The sequence below is a fragment of the Tupaia chinensis genome, unplaced genomic scaffold, assembly GCF_000334495.1.
Source record: "Tupaia chinensis unplaced genomic scaffold, TupChi_1.0 Scaffold000007_1, whole genome shotgun sequence".
NCBI classification, from domain to species: domain Eukaryota; kingdom Metazoa; phylum Chordata; class Mammalia; order Scandentia; family Tupaiidae; genus Tupaia; species Tupaia belangeri.
Genome location: NW_006159436.1, coordinates 492,338 through 514,077, shown reverse-complemented (window position 1 = coordinate 514,077; position 21,740 = coordinate 492,338). Strand labels below are relative to the sequence as shown.

Below are 21,740 nucleotides of genomic sequence, written 5' to 3'. Positions count from 1 at the left end.
GGTGCTGGACGCCACATGGCCGACAATGGTTTGAATCCCGTACCTGGTGGCTTGCTTTTTCACTCTCTTTCTCTCCCTCTCTCTCCACCTCTCACTCTGTCCTTCTCTGGTCAATTTAAAATAAATGAAGTAAATAATCTTTTTTTTAAAAGAACTTTTTAAAATCAAAACTATTGTTCACATGTAATATCAAAACATTTAACATAACATTTATCAAATACAGTGCTAGAATAAAAAAGCTTTAAAAATAGATTTCATAAACTCAACAATGGCATTAAGTATACGTATGTGGATATTTTCTGAGTTGTCTTTTGTTTATGTGAGTATGTTTATGTGCATGCCACTTACCAGGTATTCGTTTTATACATGTATGGAAACTCAGTGTCTTAATAGAATTATGTACCTCTTGCTTAATAATTGCTCTGACATGAGCTATGATCTGCCACATGTATATTAATAGCAAATAAACCTTTTGCAGGAAATATGTGGAAGTTCAGAGTTCTATACCACATTCCCTTCCTCTGCTGCCTTCTGACATCTGCGCGTAGGAAAGGCCACTGTTACCAAACTGTCCTTTCTCCAAAAAAAGCAAACAATTGCTTTCTATATACTCGCACATTATCTCGGGGTCTTCAGTACACATAAAGCACACACGCATATGGGGCCAGCAGGTAGCATGGTGGTTGGGTCTCTAGACTCCCACAATGGCCAATCGCAGTTCAGGTCCCAGACCCAGCAGCTTGAAATTCATGCCAGGCGCACGTGCATGCATGCCCACAATCCCAATAGGAGAAGAAGAAAAGAGATTGCAGGGAATGATCTCTCACCTCCTCTCTCTATGTCTCTCTCTCTGTCTCTCCGGTGAGTGCATGTTCCCTATTGCAAACCCCCCCCCATACACACACACACAAATACATGTAACTTCAGTGTCACTTATCCTTTCCTCAACAGTGTTGAGCATACTAATTAGCCCTTGGAAGACCTCTTTTATTTACGTCTTCCCCCTAACACTTTAATTTCATTATATTGCATAGCTTCCGTCTCTCTGTAGAAATCACCTGTCTGATCTTGCATGTTGTAACATCTCCATATGAACTGTTACATATGTCATTTGGTATTCTCCGTCTCAGTTACACAACTTTTTGGGTCATTGTTTGCAGCCTCCTAACTCTCCAGATTTGAGTTAGTTTTTTAACCTGTGATTTCACATATCTAATACATTGAAGAAAAGTTATTTTTTTAGAGATTTTTGCTATAGAGCATGTGTACTCACCAGAGATACAGAGAGAAAGACAGCAAAAATTCACCCCCTAGGGGGATGGCCATGCCACAATCCCTTCTCCATTCTTCTCTGGGGATTTTTGGGCATGTGCACACACACGCCTGGCATGAGTTTAAGCCGCCAGGTCTGGGACTCAGACCACAGTTAACTACATGGGAGTCCAGTGATGCAACCATTATGCCATCTGCTGGTCCTGCAACAGAAGTTATTAAAGTCTGTCCATCTGTTTTATGATTTTGCTTGTGTTTTTGTTGTTGTTGGTATGGATTTTTTGTTTGGTTTGGTTTTTTGAGTCTTTTGTTTGTTTGGCTTTCTTGGTCTGAGGAAAAAGAAGCTATGCTCTTTCCTGCCCTTTATTTCTCCGAGCTGTAACTGAAAGTTGCCTGTTGATTTTTTAACAAATGTTCCATGGTCATTTGATGGGAAAAGGATACTTATTTTCAAAAATGGTGCTAAAATAATTTGATTTTTTGAGATATTTTTGCTATAGGGCACATGCACTCACCAGAGAGACAGAGAGAAAGGAGAGAGAACAAGAAATCATCCCCCGGGTGGTGGTCACACCACAACCCCTTTTCTTCCATTATCCTTTTGGGATTTTTAGGTTACATGCCCAGCATGAGTTTGAAATCACCGGGTCCAGGACGCAAACCATGGTTGACTACATGAGAGTCCAGCAGTATAACCATTATGCCACTTGCTGGTCCCGATAACTCCATTTTTAAATTTTATTTTTGTAAGGAATTATTTATTGGGGCTGGCAGGTGGTGTGGAGGTTGGGGTGCTGGACTCTCACATGGCCAACCACAGTTTGAATCCCAGATGTGGTGGCTTGCTTTCTCACTTTCCCTCTCGCTCTGGTCAAATTAAAATAATAATAAATAAAATTAAATAATATTTCATTAAATAATATGTTATTTTAGTTATTTTAATTTGCTATAGAGCATATGTGCTCACTGGAGAGAGAGAGAGAAAGTGAGAAAGCAAGCCTCCAGGCCCAGCATTGAACAACGGTTAGCCATGTGGGAATTTGGCACCTTCACCACCACACCACCTGCTGGCCTCTATTTCTAAATTTTAAATGTACCTTAATCTTTTATTTTTTTTTTTTTGAGAGATTTTCACTGTAGGGCGCGTGCGCTCGCTAGACAGACAGAGAGAGACATAGAGACAGAAAGCGAGAAATCACCCCCCAGGGAGGATGGTCACGCCGCAATCCCTTCTCCTCCATTCTCCTCTCGGGATCTTGGGCACGCACGCACATGCACCCAGCGTGAGTTTCAAGCCACCGGGTCCGGGACACGAACCGCGGTTGACTACGTGGGAGCCCAGCGACATAGCCATTACGCTAACTGCTGGTTCCCAATGTACCTTAATCTTCACACCAGATTTTAAAATTCATTCAAATGAGTCATAAATGTAAACAAAATGGCTAAAATACAAAATTTTCATTAGAAAAAAGAAACTATACTTTGCAGAATGTGTTTTTTAGAACACAAAACATGAGATAAAAGGAAAAAAGTTGGAAATTATTAAAATGTAAAGCTTCTGCTTTTCAATATTTTATTTTATTTTATTTTATTTTATTTTATTTTATTTTTTTTTATTTTTTTTTGCACCCGGCACGAGTTTTAAGCCACAGGGTCCGGGACGCAAACCATGGTCGACTATGTGGGAGTCCAGCGACATAGCCTTTAGGCTAACTGCTCGTTCCCCTTCAATATTTTATTATAAAAATGAAAAAGGTAACCACAGATGGGGGAAATTATCTCTAAAAAACCATCTCCCCCTGCCCACCCCTAGGAAAAATTGCCATGCTGCAAACCTTTCTCCTCCATTCTCCTCTTGGGATTTGGGGCAAGTGTAACAGATTTTTTTTGTGTGTTGACACATATCTAAGCATAAAAAAGATATAGTAAAAATATACCCTAAAAAATAAAGGATGAAGCCAGCCCTGTAGGACTGTGTTTAAGTTCTGTGCATTGGGAACCAGATCCCATGTGGCTGACTGTGATTCAACTCCCAGCTCTAGAGGCTTGAAAGACACGCAATGAATGTGTGCATGCCCCCCACCCCCAAATCCTGACAGGATGGAGAAATGGAGGAAAAGGAATTACAACATTACACCCCATTGGGGGATTCTCAAAAATGGGGGTGCCAGGAGGTGGCGTGGTGGTTAAGGGTGCTGGACTACCACATGGCCGACCATGGTTCAAGTCCTGGACCTGGCGACTTGCTTTCTCACTTTCCCTCTCCCCCTGTTTTTTTCACTCTGTCTCTCTCTGTCAAATTTAAATAAATAAAGTTTTTTTTAAAAAAATGAAAAATGGTACACCAAATGTATCAAATGCTCTTTTAAAAATTATTTATTTGTTTATTTATATTATCATCATAAACTTTATATTATATTGGATTACATAAAACTTTACAATATATTACATTGCTTTTTCAAAAGGGAATGCCATGTATGTCAGTCAATACAGAGACATTAATTTCCCCACTTCATCATTCAATATCTTTTCAATGTTTTTCCCAATAATAATTATTATTCTAATTATTATTTTTTTAAAGAATCACTGTTTCTTATTTTGCTTGTAAAAAGACTGTACCTATCATGAAATACTTCTCAGACCAATCCAGTTGAGAATACTATACATGTCATCATCAACAGGTAATAAGCCATATCTGTTTCCCACTGACGTCCTGCCTCTCTATTTGTTCTCTTGCTATCTTTCTCTATCCTCTTCTCTTCACCCCCCAATTCCCCATTAAATGCTCTTGAATAACAAATTAGTCTTAATAATAGCTTACTGTAAGTTTTTTTATTTTTAAACTTTTGAGAATTTCTTGTTAGCTTTTTTGAGTCTTTTCTAATAACACTTAGCTTAAATACAAATATTTCTTCTTTATATTCTTATTCTATGATCTTTTTTATTTTTAACTTTTTTTTTTTTTGAGAAGTTTTTGCTGTAGGGTGTGTGTGCTCACCAGAAAAATAGAGACAGACAGAAAGCAAGAAATCACCCCCTGGGGGGATGGCCACACCATAGTCCTTTCTCTTCCATTCTCCTCTTGGGATCTTGGGCACGCACACACACATGCCCAGCGTGAGTTTAAGCTACCTGGTCTGGGACTCGAACCATGGTCAACATATGGGAGTCCAGCAACATAGCCATTACGCCAACTGCTGGTCCCTATTTTTAACATTTCTTTCTTTTAGAATTTGTTAAAAACTGGGTCCAGCAAGTGGCGCAGTGGTTAAGGTGCTACAGTTCCACATAACCAACTATGGTTCAAGTCCCAGACCTGGAGGCTTGCTTTTGCACTTTTCCTTTCTCTTTCTCTCTGTCTCTCTGGTCAAATTAAAAATAATAATAACATATAAATAATTTTTTAAAATAAATTGTTAAAAACTAAAACACAAACTCATTAGCTTAGGCCTACCCAGGGTCAAAATCAGTATCACTGTCTCTCACCACATCTTGCACCACTGGGAGGGCCGTGATGAACAGGATAAGAGGTTGAATCAAGCACAAAAGACAATCGTATAATCAGGAGCTATAGTAAACAAGACATGTATGAGGCCAGTGCCAGCATAACATGGCACACTGCTTTAATTTTAATGAGTGGAATGAGTACACTCTAAAATAACGACAAAATATATGGTATGGTATGGCCCAGCTCTGGTGGTACAAGTGGAAGGGCACCAAGGCATGGTGGCTGAGGTTGCATGGGAGGCCCAACCTAAACGGGTAGGCATAGAGTTGCACACCTACAGTCCTGGCTAACTGGGAGGTTGGGGCTGAAGGATCATAACATGATGAGAGTCCTGTCAAAAAATATTTCCCTGGGGACCAACAGATAGTATAATGATTATGTCACTGGACTCCTACATAGTCAACCACAGTTCGAGTCCCAGACCCATGGCTTAAAACACGCTGGGCACGTGTGCTTGCATGTCCAAAATCTTGAGAGGAGGATGGAGAAGGGACTGCAGCGTGGCCATCCCTCTGGAGGAGTGATTTCTTGCTTTCTCTCTCTGTGTCTCCCTCCCTGTCTCTCCAGTGAGCGCACATACCCTATAGCAAAAATCTCTCTGAAAAACACACAAACAACAACAAAGGCCAGCAAGTGGCATAGTGGTTGAGGCACTGGACTCCCATGTAGCCAACCGTAGTTTCGGTCCTGCACCTGGCGGCTTGCTTTCTCATTTTTCTCTCTCTCTCTGGTGAGCACATGTGCCCTGTAGAAAATTTAAAATAATAATAAAATAAATCTTTTTTTGTAATTTTCCCATAAATCTTTAAAAATTTTTCCCATATCTTTCCCATTAAGTATTCTTGAAGTATAGTAAATACATAAGCATAATCATTTCCTATCATTATCAAATATTCTGTACATAATTCGATGTGCTATACTTCCATAGAACAGAAGTAGCATACTATAGTAGCACCATAGTAGGTATATTTACCCCACCACCACCACAAATGCATGAGTAATGTATTTAGCTACAAAGTTATGATGAGTACAATGTCACTAGGTGATAGGAATATTTCAATTCCATTGTAATCTTTTGGGATCACCATCAACTGTGTGGTCTAGCCGTAATTGAAACATTGTTATGTGACACCTGACTGTACTGGCGGGCGGGGGTGGAAATATCTAAAGCTTTACTCAACAAGGAAATACAAATTAAAACCATAACACAATAGTATTAGACAGTTCCTTATAAAGGTAGCAATACTTTACCTAGGTGTTTACTCTAGAGAAACACAAAAAGCTATACAAAAGTATTCATAAAATCTTCACTCATAATACTCCAACTTGGAAAGAATCAAAATGTCTACCAACAGAAAAATGTATAAACAGTGATATTATAATGAAATACCACTCAGCAATAAAAAGAAGGAATAAGTAAATTATGAAAAAACATTGATAAATCTTTTTTAAATTATTTAATTTTAATTTATTTATTACTATTATTCATTTTGAGCAGAGACAGAAGGAGAATGAGAAAGCAAAGCCACCAAATCCAAGATTCAAACCATAGTTAGCCATGTGGGAGTCCAGTGCCTCAAATACCATGCCACCTACCAGCCCCCAACATTGGTAAATCTTTTTGTTTGTTTTTTTTAGAATTATTTTATTTATTTATTTATTTATTTATTTATTTTAATTCGACCAGATTGAGAGAGAGAAAGAGAGGGAACGTGGAAAAGCAAGCCACCAGGCATGGGACTTGAACGATGGTCAGCCATGTGAGACTCCAGTGCCCTTAACCACCATGCCACCTGCCGGCCCAACATTGGTAAATCTTAATAAGGAAGCGGGCACAAGCGGGTAGAGCTGTATTACAGTATTTGATTTGTATGAAATTTTAGGAAAGACCTATCTAATCTGGAGGAATGGTAAGACCATTAGTTGCTTAGAGGCAAGAGATGGTACGGATTTTCTGAGGAGAGGAGAAATGATTTAAATATGATGGGTTGTTCTATGTCCACATTGTGATGATGTTTACTAAGCTGTGTAAAATTTCCAGTCATCCAAATGAACTAAAAATATATACTTAATGAATTATACTCAATGCAGTTGATTTTTAAAAGCATAAAAATGAATTTTGGGGGGCCAGCAGGTGATGGTGGTTAAGAGAGCTGGACTCCCACATGGCCAACTGCAGTTCAAGTCCTGGACCCGGTGGCTTGCTTTCTCCCTTTCTTTCTCACTCTCATTCTGACTCTGACCCTCTCTGGTCAAATTAAAATAAATAAATGAATAAATAAAGTTAAATAAAATTCTTTTTTATAAAAAAAGTGAATTTTGGATCCCCAGTGTGTTGAGATTCAGTCAATTCTAATTTAGCAAATGCCCTATTCACTACTTTGATATTGCCCTTTCCCCTCCTGTATGGCCAAGTGAGCTTGGGCAAGTCAGTTTTCCATCACTTGCCTTGGTTTCCTCATTTATAAACGATGCGTAAGGAGGATAATTACCTGCAGTGTATTTTTGAGGCATTTTTTGGGTTAATCTGTGTCAGCCCCTTAAAATAATGCCTGAGACTGAGTAAGGGTGCCATAGTGGTAGCTATCACCATTATCTATTTTACTATTAACAGAATTTTCAAAATTAAAATAGAGGGGCCAGCAGATGGCCTGGTGGTTGGCGCACTGAATTTCCACATGGCTGACCACAGTCTGAGTCCCAGATCTGGCAGCTTGCTTTCTCACTCTCCCTTTCTCTTTCTCTCTCTGTCTTTATCTGGTCAGATTTAAAAATAATAATAAATAAAGTACAATAAATAATTATTTTTTAATCAAAGGTCTGGAGGCCAAGAGGTGTCATAGTAGTTAAGGGCACTGGACTTTCATATGGCCAACCACGGTTCAAGTCCTGGACCTGGTGCCTTGCTTTCTCGCTTTCCCTCCCTCTTGCTCTCACTGTCCCTCTCTGGTCAAATTAAAATTAATTAATTAATTAAAGTTCAATAAAGTCATTCTATTAAAAAATAATAAAAGTCTGTGTTCTTTAAGAGCTTGAAAAAAGACTATAGTTCATAATTACACACAGATAAGGTAGGCTTAAAGGAGATTTTCCCTTTATATAATAGGTGTATAGGAGTTCCCCACACTATGGTGGCATCAATTTTTCAAACTCTGTGAAAACATTTCTGAACATTTTTAAATCTCGGACCCTCTGTGCTCCTTCAACTGGTGGACCTAGTCTAAGTACCCAGTTTCCAGCAAATTGCCTTCCACAAGGGCAGACAGTGCTCTTCCCCATAACTCTGCCCACCCACCCCAGCTTCCCTCTGTCCCTTTGGAATCTGGAGTACTGTCAGCCACGGGATCTGTTACAGTGCAGGGTAGAAGTTTCGCTCCAATGTATAAATGTCCTAGAGAGAGATCACACTTGAGGAGAGGATTTTACTCACAGCACACACACGCCCTTTAACTACTTCGGCACATAAAAGCCACTGCTGCTCCTACTTGTTCCCCTGACACACTGGAGGTGGTTACAGCTGTGCCCCCGTGCAACCTTGCAGTACAGGACAACTGTATTCTGAGTTCTCATCGCAGCTCCCTCTCCTGGCTGAAGTGACATCTAGGAGTCTGGTAGCTTTTTACCCTTCACTTTTCTATTTTTTCCTGTTTTGAAAGCCAGACATTTAAGAATCAGAACATTCAAAATGCAGAAATTTAATAAGTGATCATGCATGTTCAGGAAAAGGAGCAGGCTCAGAAAAGACCTGAGACCTTATGTTTATACAAACCCACCCTATCAAAAACAAAGTATCAGCCAAAAAATTAAACAAAATACCTGTCCCTAGCTCACATAAAACAGCAAGCCCCAGTGAAGGGAGATCTAATTTCCAGAGTTACCACACTATAAGATACAAATGTTCAGTTTTCAACAAAGAAAGAGGTAAAGCATATAAAGCATACAAAGAAATATGAAAGTAAGGTCCATTCAAAGGCAAAAAACTGAATAGAAACTGTTGGGCCGGGAGAGAGCATGGTGGTTAAAATGCTGGACTCCAATATGGTTGACCATGGTTTGCGTCCTGGACCTAGTGGTTTGCTTTCTCGCTTTCCCTCTCTCTGTCTTCCTCTGGTGAGCACACATGCACTACAGCGAACGTAAAAGTAATCAAAAATAAAATGGGCCAGCAGGTGGCGTGGTGGTTAAAGACACTGAACTCCCACATGGCCAGCTACAGCTCAACTCCCAGACCTGGTGGCTTGCCTTCTCACTTTCCTTCTCTCTCTCTCTGTCTCTCTCTGATCAAATTAAAAAATAATAAGTAAAGTTGAATTTAAATATATCTGGACAGAGACTTAAAAGCAACTTTTCTTTTTCTTTTCTTTTCTTTTTTGGAGAGGGTTTTGCTATAGGGCTCATGTGCTCGCCAGAAAGACAGAAAGATAGAAAGTGAGAAATCACTCCCTGGGGGGATGGCTATGCCACAATCATTCTCCTCTCGGGATCTTGGGCACGCATGCACACGTGCCTGGTATAATTTTAAGCCTCCGGGTCCAGGACTCAATCTGTGGTCGACTACATGGGAGTCCAGCAAGCAACATAGCCATTACACCAACTGCTGGTCTGAAAGCAACTGTTTTTTAAAAGATGCTCCAAGAGTTAAAATGAGACATGGACAAAGTCAAGGATATATGAAGTAAATGTAAATAACAACAAAAAGACAGGAAACATTTTTTAAAATAGAAATGAAAGGTCTCGCAACGAATTTTTAAATTCACTTGGAGAAATTCAAGAGAAAATTTGAGCAGGCAGAAGAAAATAACTAGAAAACAAATTGAGTCTGACAAACAGAAGAAAAAAAGATTGAAGAAAAATTAACCCTAAGAGACCTGTGGGACACGATCAAGTGGACAAACACACATGGTAAGAGTGCCAGAGAAGAAAGAGAGGGCAGGGAAATTATCTGAAGAACTAATGACTCAAAATGTCCCAAATTTGATAACAGGCATGAATATAAATATTCAGGAAATGCAGCATTCTCCAATCAGGATAACTCAAAGAGACTCACGCCAACACACATTATTTTCAGACTTTTCAAAGACAAAGAACCTTGAAAGCAGCAAAAGGGAAGTAATTCGTCAAATACAAGGGATTGCAATAAGATTATCAACCTATTTTTTATTTTTATCAGAAGCTTAGTATGCTGGAAGAGTCAGCGGATATATTCAAGTGCTGAAGGGGAAAAGTTTCAAGAACTCTATATCTGGATGTTGTATGCAAGTATTATTGGTCCATTAAAAATAATGGTAATGGGAACCAGCAGTTAGCGTAATGGCTATGTTGCTGGACTCCCACATAGTCGACCGCGGTTCGTGTCCCGGACCCGGTGGCTTAAAACTCACGCCGGGCGCGTGTGCATGCGTGCCCAAGATCCCGAGAGGAGAATGGAGGAGAAGGGATTGCGGCGTGACCATCCCCCCTGGGGGGGTGATTTCTCGCTTTCTGTCTCTATGTCTCTCTCTGTCTGGAGAGCGCACGCGCCCTACAGTGAAAATCTCTCCAAAAAATAAAAAATAAAAATAAAAATAAATAATAATGGTAATGGGCACATGATCACCATTAACAGAAGTCACAGCAACATTCCTTAGTATTTCTATTAATAGTATGCGATCCATAGGACCAGCAGTTTGCGTAATGGTTGTGTCACTGGACTCCCACTTAGTCGACCACACTTTGAGTCCCAGACCTGGCAGCTTAAAACTCATCTCGGGCGGGCGCGGAAAGGGGCCGGCTGGCCCGGGTTCTGGAAGAGGCTGTCCGGGCAACCGCGCCCTCGGCAGACGAGAGCTGAGCTCCGCCGGGGTCCTGTGGGCAACGCCCTGCAGTTGGAGAACAAAACGTGGCAGAAACAGATGCCTTCTACAAAAGGGAGATGTTGGACTCAGCAGGAGAGTACAGGATGGACCACAAGCGGAGAGGGGTCGCTTTGATCTTCAATCCCGAGAGGTTCCTCTGGCCCCTGGTGCTGACGGAGAGGCGGGGCAGCAGCACGACAGCCTCATACGCAGGTTTTCCGACCTAGGAATCGAAGTGAAATGTTTCAAAGATCTGAAAGCAGAGGGAGTCCAGGATTCACAAGGTGTCAACCTCCAGCCAAGTGGACGCAGACTGCTTCCTGTGTGTCTTCCTGAGCCATGGCGAAGGCAACCACGTTTATGCCTACGATGCCAAACTCGAGATGCTGACTGGCTCATTCAAAGGCGACAAGTGTCAGAGCCTGGTGGAACACTCAAGATAGTCATCATTCAGGCGTGTCGGGGAAGCCAACATGGCGTTCTGGTCATTCCTCTGGACCTGGTGGACCATCATACTGACAAGCTGTACAACACCACAGCACTGCGGTGGACACTGCCAGCCGGAGTGGGCTTCCTCATGTGTTACTCTGTCCCAGGATATTATCCTCACTGGGAAACTCTGAATGGCTCATGGTACATCCAAGACTTGTGTGAGATGTTGGGAAAATAGGGCTCCTCCTTAGAGTTCATGGAGCTCCTGACGCTGGTAAACAGGAAAGTGTCTCAGTGCTGCATGGCCCTCTGCAAAGACCCGGGTGTGATCAGAAAGAAGCAGGTGCCCTGCTTCGCCTCGATGTTAACCAAAAAGCTGCTTTTCTTCCCCAGATCTAACAAGTAGGTGTGACTCAGTCCTATGGTCTCTTCGAAATAGAATTCCCTTTCTGCGTAAATAGTCATCAGGCTGAGTCTCGTGGCCTGGCGGTTCAGAACTACCAAGGTTGAACGTCCCTGGCAGACAGCCTCTGCACGCTCTGACAGTTCACGACAGAAGGCCTGATACGTTCAGGAAGGAAACCCCTGGAAATAATCGCTTCATCTGCCCGATTTCAACTTGGCAACGTTTTTATAAGTTTACTGTCTTGTGTTTCATTAACCATCTCTGATTCCTGTTCTAAAAAAACAAACAAAACCTCACCCTGGGCCTCAGAAGCATGGAGGAGTGCCGGAGACCTGCTCCAGCTGGGATGGGCTGACTCAATGGAGGCAACGCAGGCAAGAAGAAATCAGGCAGAGACCTCTATGCTCTTCAGCATGTTCTCAGCTGACTACAGTCAGAGCAAGCTCAAGACTGCAGCGTCTGTGGCTAGGAGACATACATTTTTATTGAGGGATGTTTACAAGAGTAGGAGGGGTGAGGAGGAGGTAAAAGACTTTACTCTAAAAATTAAGGTTTTCAAAGCATGGGAACAATAATCATAAAACATGATGCACTGTTCTGTTTGATCAGGTGAAGTCAATGACAGTCCTCAGGGCGAGGGATTCCATCTGTCCAGTATATTTTCTTCTTAGATCTTGATTACCAGGTATGGTGGCCTTTCCCATGAGAGGTTTCTCAGCAAGCTTGATAACTTTAACCCCAGGCCAACTTGATAACTTCAGCCCCAGGCCGGAGGCCTAGATAGAAATCTTATCTGGTTAAGTAAAGACATAGTTAATATATACTAAAGTAGAACATCTATATTGTCTCTGAGGTAATCTACAACTAAGGGAGCGAGCCAATTGCCCACATGGGAAAGGAATGTGGTCTTGTAAGTAGCTTAATGACTGACCTAAAGGTTATTGTGTACGTGTGACCCTCACTTTGTTGAGATCAAGAGTGTCTACGTGCTGTTCTATACAATGGCTATGGCTCAGGGGAGCTGCAATTTTTCCTTGTCCTGAGATCAAAGGTGACTCATGGTCTTTGTTTGGGGCATCAGTATCTCACAGGTGAGCCCCTGAGTCTCTCCCAGCTACTGAGGTCATTTCACCAATTTAGTAGTTTTCCATTAACCCAAACCTTTCTAATGCTATCTATGTAGTCCCCAATAGAAGTGAATGTAGCATTTTTTTATTGATATTTTCCAGGCAGGTAGGGTGAGTCTCACAAAATAATTCCCGTTCTCCATCGCTTTAGGGGTCCGCATTCTTTTCAGGATTATTAGTTGGTTTTACTGTAAAAGTTACAGTAAGGTCGGGGGTGTTATTTTACCCTGATGGGGTACCATAGCAGAGAGATTGAAAGCAAAAATAGCACAAACCAGTATATCAAACACAGTTGATAGCTTGAGCTCATAGCTGTGGCCTTGCCTGCAGCTTTTCTCACCCAGACCTTACTTAAACATGAGAGGCAGCTCTTTAGGCTCTGCCTGTGTTGGCTGAATAGCCTCTGCCAGAGGAGAAGGGATCGCAGTGTATCCATGCCCCCTTGGGGGGGAGGGGAGGGTGTGATTTCTCACTTTCTGTCTCTCTGTGTCTCTCCAGCAAGCACACACACCCTATAGCAAAGCTCTCTCTCTAAATAATAAAAATAATAATAATATGCAATCCATATACAAATTTCCCCAGTGGTTCCCAATGTCTTCTGCAGCCTTTCCTTTCTGCAACCAGAATCAGATCAAGGCATGGCATTTGCTGTTGTCATAAAGCATAAAGACGAACCCATAACATCTGGGTTTCCTGCAGAACCTGAGCTCCAGGTATCAGGACAACTGTCAGCAACATCCTAAATCCATCCTCCAAACAAAAACGAAATCGGCGCGCGGGGGTGCGGTGTCTTGTGGGAAATGTAGTCCTCTGTGATATGATTTCTCGCGCAGCATTCTGGGAATGAGCATGCTGCGCTTTCCTCTGCGCATGTGCGGCTGACCCGCCCTCCTGCATCGCTCCGCACCCCCTCGCCGGTGTGTTGGGTTCTCCCTCAGGTGAGAGCGCTAGGGCCCAGGGTTTCGGCGCCGCCTGCGGGCCAGCTTCGTGGGGTGGGCCTGGTCCAGGGCGGGTGCCCGGTACGTCCGAGGAGTTTCCCCAGAGCAGACCTCCCTAGTTCTGTGCGAGGTTCCTGCGGGACCTCGGCCTCGGAAATGCCGTGGGGGTGGCCCGCAGGGGCGCAGGTGGGCCGAGTGCTCTGGAAGATGCTCGATGGCGGCGGTGGAGTGGGAGCCGCGCTGCAGCCCGCCCGGAGAGCGCTGCCGCCGGCCAGAGGGCAGTGCGCAGGGGGGGCCTGACCGAGCACATGCCGCGCGCGGCCTTATCAGATTTCTCAGCCCAAAATAAGGATTGGTAAAAATCGCTTCGTGTTGTTCAGAGAGATGAGTCGCTATACCTTCTGCTGATAAGTGGTCATTTATATATATATATGTATATATATATATATATACACATATATATTTATTTATTTATTTATTTATTTATTTATTTATTCAATCATTTTTTTAAATGTGGCCAGAGAAAGTGAGAAAGCAAGCCACTAGGTCTGGGACTCGAACCGTGATCAGCCATGTGGGAGCGTCCAGTGCCTTAACTACCATGCCACTAGTTGGTCCCCATAAGTGGTCATTTGTAAAGGATTGGCCATGTAAATAAGCCACATGTAAATGTTGACTCCCATCCTATTTGGAAGATACCTTTTTTTTTTTTTTTTGCTTTCGAGCAAGCTTGCTCACCAGAGAGACAGAAAGTGAGAAATCAACCTCCCCACCCCCCACCCCCACATGGGCACACCACAGTCGTGTCTCCATTCTCCTCTCAAGGCTTTGGGCATGCAGGCACACACACACCCTGGGCATAGTTTAAGCCGGGTGGGGGACTCAAACCACTCGACTATGTGGAAGTCCTGTGGTGTAACCATTATGCCATTTACTGGTCCCTGGAAGATACTTTTGTTCTTTTCATTTAGTATTTCATTCTCATGACCACCCTGTTTATAGGTGTAATTATATCGTTAGAACAGAAGAATGAGGGTTGAAATGATACACCCAAGGTCACAAAGGGAGAGGAGACTGTTTCTGATACCCTACCTAACCTACCATCACAGCCTTCACAACACTGGCTGAGTGACGGCACCAGGGCACCAGGATTATGACTGTGAAGTCAGTATGGACAGAATCTCGCTGTCTGTCTGTGTGTTCTTCCCGGATGTCTTCCACGTGTCTCCAGAGCCTTTGGGTCAGACTGTGGCTCCTGACACCTCCTGCACTGTCCAGGCTGTCTCCATCTTCATAAGGCACTGCCATACTCCAGGGCTGCTCCCTCCCACCCCCCGCCAGATTATTTCAATGTGTGGCCCTGGACACACTTGAAGCGCCACATCTTGTAGTCACAAGTGGCTAGGAGCTGCCATAATGAATAACACAGTTTTAATGAACTCCAAGAGAACCCCACTTCAGTGGTCCTCCACCAGGATGATTTTGCATCCCAGGGGACTTGGGAAACATCCAGAGGTGTTCTGAGTTGTCACAACTAGGGGGAGTGGTGCACCAGCCTCTAGTGGATGTCTAAACATAACCCCAGACACTCTGGAGTCAGGGGACAGCCCCCGCATCACAGAGTTAGCCAGCTCACTGTATCAGTCATGCTCAAGTGGAGAATAGCGCTTCCCATGAAAGTTTTAACTGAAATTATTTTGTTTCCAAGTTCTACATTTCAGCTTCCCTGAAGCAAATTTTTGTGTGATAAGAAGGAGTCTGAGAGACAGGAATTCCACATGGAAGCCCAGCCCTTCTGATAGAGACCTTCTCCACAGAGCTTCAAAGCAGATGCAAAAGGCCCCAGCAAGGAGCAGGTCCTAATTTCTCCACCAGAAGCAGTTCTTACTCCCCTCCCCAGAGAGAGCCAGACCTGGGGATGTCGCCACAGCCAGAAGCCATCGCCGACTGTGAGACAGCGAACACTGTGGACCAACTTGCAGAAGGTGGTGAGCTGGGGTTGAGAGGGTTGAGTGGTGTCAGGCTACACAGAAAAAGCCACTTACTAGAATGACCTCTGTGGCCTCCAAGGTAGGCATAACCAGCCAGAGCTGAGGGGGTTCTGTTTCCAGCCATCCTTATCGCCCTCATTTTCCCCTCACTCCTTCCAGATTCTGAGCCCTTCTTAGCACCATGCTATCACATGTCACGTCTAGATGCGCAGAGGCTTCCTCTGTCCTGAATGCAGAGAGTTACTAAATGACAATGAAGAGAAGGGTTTCTCTTTCTGACACTTTTGAAACCTTCCAAACAACAAAACTGAGCCTGAAATGATTTGTCCATGGTAATCCAGGACAGAGCCAGGAGCAGAGCACAGGGCTGTTCACTCAGAGGTGAGTTATCTGTGTCTTACCGAAGGTTTTTTTTTTTTTTTTTGAGAAACTTATATTAGAACAAGAAGGTGAAGAAAATTGTCTTTAAGCATCTTATGTCCTTTTTTTTTTTAAATTTTTTCTGTTAATTTTTCATTTTTAATTTGCCAGAGGATGTGAACACTCACAAAAAGAAAAAGCTCTCCCCCCAGTGGAGCGTGATCACGCTGCAATGCTCGTCCTTCATTTCTCCACCCTGTCAAGACTTAGGGTGCACACACATGCACCTGACATGTTTTTCAAGCTACTGGGTTCAGGATATGAACCAGGCAGATAGACTTATAGGATCAGCTCCTTTAACTGCTAAGTCATGGGGCTGGTCCTCTGTTGATGTTCTGTTGGGATGAATAATAATAATGGAAAATTCATTTGAATACTCTATTTTTTCATTAGCCAAAGAAGACATGCATTATTCATAAATCAATGGGAAAATAATTACAGTGGCCTAGTGAAAAAATTGCAAGATTGCATCCACAGGCTCATGTTAGAGACACATGTATTCAGGAGTTATTATCTCTGTGTGCTCCTCCTGCCCCTTCTTAAGGTTCAAAGGCACATGTTTCTCTAGGGAGGCTTGTTCTACAACTAGAAAAGATGAGATTTTCAGGCTCGTGTATACAGAGGCCGACTAAACCTCTTGTGGCTCTTTTCTTACTTCCAGGTTACCCTTCGCAGTTCTATACACTCTTCCAGGAGCAGCAGAAAATGAAAATATCTCAGGTGAGTTATGTATGAACTCTTTCTAACTTAGATTTTACAGCTTTTAAGGGTCCATATGTTGAATATGGAAAATGCTAACTAGAAATGGCTCAGTTACTCAGGGAAAATACAGCGAAACAGATGAGCCAGCACAGCAAGGTCCTCTGATGTTGCAGATTTTCCAAACTAGGGCTGCAGTGTTCATTCTGACCTCACTAATAACTGTGGCAGAGAGACATACAGTGTTTGTTTAAAGATTTGCATTGATGAGAAGCTTAAGCCAAACTGATTCCTTGTGGAAAATGAAGTCAACAAAGTCCAGGAAAATGTCTTTGTTGTTCATGTAAGTGACGGTGCAGATCTTTCCAGTAGCAGCCCTGAAATAAATACAGTATGCTGCTTCCAGTTTTTACCCAGATATAGAGGGTATAGTGCCAACACAGGGCTTCGTTAATAGTTTCTCAGGTAATGAACGCAGAGGTGGAGTAGACGATTTGTCAGAGGACAAGTTGGTGGTATAGCCTCTGATGATTCAAGGTAGAGAGTTGAAAAGAGTCACATCGTGAGGCCAGCAGGTGGTGTGGTGGTTAAGGCGCTGGATTCCCACATGGCCAACCAGGGTTAGAGCCCTGGACCTGGCAACTTGCCTTCTCACATTCTCCCCCACCTTCCCACCATTCTCCATCCCCCTCTCTCTGTCTATCTCTGGTCAAATTAAAATAATAATAATTTAAATATTTTTTTTTTAATTTAAAAGCAAGAAAACGATCACATCTTAAAGAATGGGTTGGATTTTAGTTGTTGCTGAGTATAAGAGCTTACTGCATTTTGAGAGTGACCTGAACCAAGGTATGCAAGACCCAGTAAGAATCTTGGCCCGTTGCAGTTTGGGCTTCCTCTTGGGGAAGAGGTGGGGTTGGGGTTAAATGTTAGGACCAGACTAGGGTAGTAGTTTGCTAAGGCTGCCATAATAAAGTACCACAGACTGGGCAGGTGGTTTCAATGAAGGCTAGAATGTGAGGGAAGTGTCTGTTTGAGGCCTTGACTTGTAAACATCAATCTCCTTTGACTTCACGTCATCTTTCATCTTTTCTCTGTACATGTGTATTTCCAAATTCCTCCTTTTATAAGAAAAGGGCCAGGGGGCAGGGGGACCAGCAGGTGGGGCCAGGGGGCAGCAGGTGGCATGGTGATGGAGGGTGCCAGACTCCCACATGGTCAACCATGGGTCAAGTCCTGGATCTGGCGACTTGCTTTCTCACTTCCTTCTGTCTCTCTCTCTATTTCTCTCTTGGGCACACACATGTACTGTACCACATATTAAAATAATAATAAATAAAATTAAGTAAATAATTCTTTTTTTAAAAAAAGTTTTAAGGAGACAGCAGGTGACATGGTGGTTGAGGCACCAGATTCCCACATGGCTGACTGTGGTTCGAGTCTCAGACCTGGCAACTTGCTCACTCTCCCTCTTTCTCCCTCTGTCACTCTCTTCAGATTTAAGAATAATACTAATAAGGACCAGCAGGTGGCATGGTGGTTAGGGCACAGAACTCCCAACTGGCCGACCACAGTTTGAATTCTGGACCTGGTGGCTTGCTTTCTCACTTTCCTTCTCGCTATCTTTCTCTCTTTCTGCCTCTGGTGAATGCATGTACCATAACAAATCATATAATAATAATAATAAATAAAATATAAAATTAAATAAATAATAACTTAGGGGGAAAAAATAGAATAATACTAATAAAATAAAATAAATAATTCTTTAAAAAAAAAATGTGGGGCTGGCAAGTGGCATGGTGGTTAAAGGCGCTGGACTCCCACATGGGTGACCACGGTTCAAGCCTCGGACCTGGTGGCTTGCTTTCTCACTTCCTCTCTCTGTCTCTCTCTGATCAAACTGAAAAATAATAATGATAATAATAATAATAAATAAAGTTAAATAAAATAATTCTAAAAAAAAAATAAAGTTTTGAAACCAGCAGATGGCATAATGAGTACATCATTGTACTCCCACATAGTCGACCACAGTTTGAGTCCCAGACCCAGAAATTTACAACTCACACCAAGCATGTGTGTGTGTGCCCCCAGAATCTCGATTGTGGCATGGCCACCCCCCCCTACGGGATGATTACTTGCTTTCAGTCTCTCTGTCTCTGTTTCTCCAGTGAGTTCGCATACTCTCTAGCAAAAATCTCTCTTAAAAATAAAAGTTTTAAAATACAAAAATATATATAGAAAATGCAATATATTTGTTTCTATCTTCTCAAATTACCAATTTATCTCTCATACAGGTTGAGAATTCCTTTTCTAAAACACATCTGAAGTGTTTCAAATTTCGGGTGTTTTTTTGGAATATTTTCATAACCATGATGAGATATTTGGGATGGAATCTACACACAGAATTCATGTATGTTTCATATGTATCTTATACACATGGCCTGTAGGTCCTATAGGTGCTTTCATACAGTGTTTCTGTACTGCAGTTCTGTGACTCCGACTGCCACAGGGGCTCAGGTGTGGAACTCTCCACTGGTTTGCACTCAGAAGTTTTTAGACTTTGGAGCATTTCATATTTTTAGATAAAGGGTGCTCACCCTGTATGCGTTCTTTTTTACCTTTTCTTAATAAGTTCTTTAATTAAGGAATAGTTTAACACTAGTAAAACCACCCCCTGGAAGGATTTTTACATATATGTAGTTTTGCACCCAGATTAAGATGGCAAACATTTCTCTCACCCCTGGGATTTCTTCCTAATTCCTAAAATAATTTAAGAATTTAGTTTGTGGCCAGCTGGTGGTATGATTAAGGCAACTGGATCCCACATGGCTGACCATGTAGTTCAAGCCTTGGCCCTGCTAGCTTGGAAATGTGCTAGATCCATGTGTATACTTACCTAAAATCCTAAAGGGAGGGAGAAATGGAGGAGAAGAAATTGTGGCATGACCAGTTAATAACTACCGCTATCCTCCACAAAGGCAAACATTCTGACATCTTACATTAGGTAGAGAAGGATACATTTATATTTAAATTCCACGTAAATGGAACCATATGGTGTGTACCTTTTTGAAAGGAAGAGAGCCAGGGGACCAGCAGGTGGATTGGTGGTTAAGGTGCTGGAAACTCCCACATGGCCAACCATGGTTTGAGTCCCAGACCTGGTGACTTTGTTTCTCACTTTCTCTCTTCTCTCTCTCTCTCTCTTTCTCTGTGTATGTCTATCTCTGGTCAAATTAAAAGCAAATGAATGAATAAATAAAATTAAGTAAAAATAATTAAAAAAAGAAAAAGGAAGAGATTGGGCTTCTTTCTCTACCATAACATTTTTTAGACTCCTCAGTGTTGTGTGTTTCAGTATTTCCCCTTAATTGCTGAGCATATTAATAGATCACTGAGCTTTAATGGATATTGTAAGTAACTTACCAAAGTGATTAAGTTCATTCATGCTCCCACTAGCATTCTCGCTGTACCCAATTTCCACCAAAACTTGCTGGCAGTCTTTGGATTTTAGCCCTCTGATGGCTACGTAGTGGTATCTCACTGAAACAGAAATGTTGTGACAGTTATTTGTTGTTGGCCATTTGGGCATCCTTCCATTTTTGTGTGAAATACCTGTTCAAGGCCGTGTTTTAATTGGATTGTTTGCTTTGGTTTCTTACCAGTTAGGCGTTATTTCAGTATTATTAATACTAGTCCTCTGTCAGCTGTACGTATTGCTGGCATTGCTGAATTCTGTGATTTGTCTATTCTTTTACTGTTTCAATAAACAAGACTTTTTTTTTAACTTAGTTTTTGCCAGAGCATATGTGTGCTCGCTGGAGAGAGACACAGAGAGAGAGAGAGTGAGAAAGCGCCCTTCACAGGGGGCTGGCCACATCGCAGTCTCTTCTCGTTTCTCCCTCTTTTCAGAATTTTTGGCATGCACGCACTTGGGTCCAGCATGTTTTTCACTCCGCCAGGTCTGGGGCTCAAACCACATGGTCAGCCATGCAGGATCTAGCGGCCTTTACCACCACACCACCAGCTGGCCCCGCACATGCAAAAAGTTAATAAATTTAATAAACATCAGTACTGAGCCAGCTCTGTGGCCCAGTAGTTAAGAGAGCCAGATCCCACATGTCCCACCACACGGCATGAGATCAGACCCCAGCAGCTTGAAGAACATGCTGGGCACATGCTTGTAAACCCTAAATCCTGACAGGGTGGAGCAGTGGAAGAGAGGGGATTGTACCGTGACCATACCCCATTTGGGGTGGATGCTCCCTCGCTTTATCTCTCTGTCTCTGTTTCATTCTGGTGAGCATTACTTTGTATCCTACAACTATGCTTCATTCAATTATTAGTTCTAATACTGTTTTGTACATTCTTTAACATCTTCTTTTGGGGCCAGCAGGTGGTGTGGTGGTTAAAGGCACTGGACTCCCACATGGCCGACTAGGATTCAAGTACCGGACCTGGCAACTTGCTTGTCACTTTCTCTCTCTTTCCATCTTTCTCTTACTCTCTCTTTTTGTCCCTCTCTGATCAAATTAAAATAAATGAATTAAATAAAGTTAAATAAAATAATTCTTAAAAAAAAAACTTAAGTTTTTTCTTTTATTAAACATACAGTCCATAAATAGACAATTTTACTTTTTCCTTTCCAATTTGAATGTCTTTTGTTTTAAGAGAGATTTTTGCTATAGGGCACATGCACTTGCCAGAGAGAGAGACAGAAAGCGAGAAACCACCCACCATGGGTGGACACGCTGCATTCCCTTCTCTTCTGTTCTCCACTGTGGGATTTTGGGCACACACACACACCCTCCCAGCTTGAGTTTGAAGCTGCCAGGTCACACACACACACCCTCCCAGCTTGAGTTTGAAGCAGCCAGGTCCGGGACTCTGACTGCGGTCAACTGTGTGGGAGTCCAGCAACATAACCATTACACCTTCTGTGGGTCCCTTTTTTCCTAAGATTTTTACCATAGGTGTGTGTGCACTTGCCAGAGAGAAAGAGAGAATGAAATCACTCTCCAGGAAGGATGGCCATACCACAATCCCTTCTTCTTCATCCTCTCAGGATTTTTTTTTTTTTTTTGGGGGGTTTTTGTTATAGGGCACATGCGCTCCC

The 21,740-nt window shown here is 42.5% G+C and overlaps 1 protein-coding gene and 1 pseudogene across 5 annotated transcripts in view; both read left to right on the top strand.

Annotated features, from left to right (window-relative positions):
• Positions 1–7,251: 7,251 nt before the first annotated feature.
• Positions 7,252–11,452, top strand: LOC102472310 (caspase-6 pseudogene; annotated as a pseudogene).
• Positions 11,453–13,446: 1,994 nt separating this feature from the next.
• Positions 13,447–21,740, top strand: part of ZNF510 (zinc finger protein 510) — a 17,866-nt gene continuing 9,572 nt past the window's right edge. The window contains exons 1-4 of one of the 5 annotated variants that reach the window (XM_027776152.1): positions 13,447–13,517; positions 15,226–15,505; positions 15,668–15,889; positions 16,590–16,648. In XM_027776152.1, the coding sequence (XP_027631953.1) occupies positions 15,838–15,889; positions 16,590–16,648 (111 nt within the window). In that variant the 5' untranslated portion in view covers positions 13,447–13,517; positions 15,226–15,505; positions 15,668–15,837. The other 4 variants (XM_006139837.1, XM_006139836.1, XM_014592307.2 and 1 more) reach the window with 4 other exon arrangements.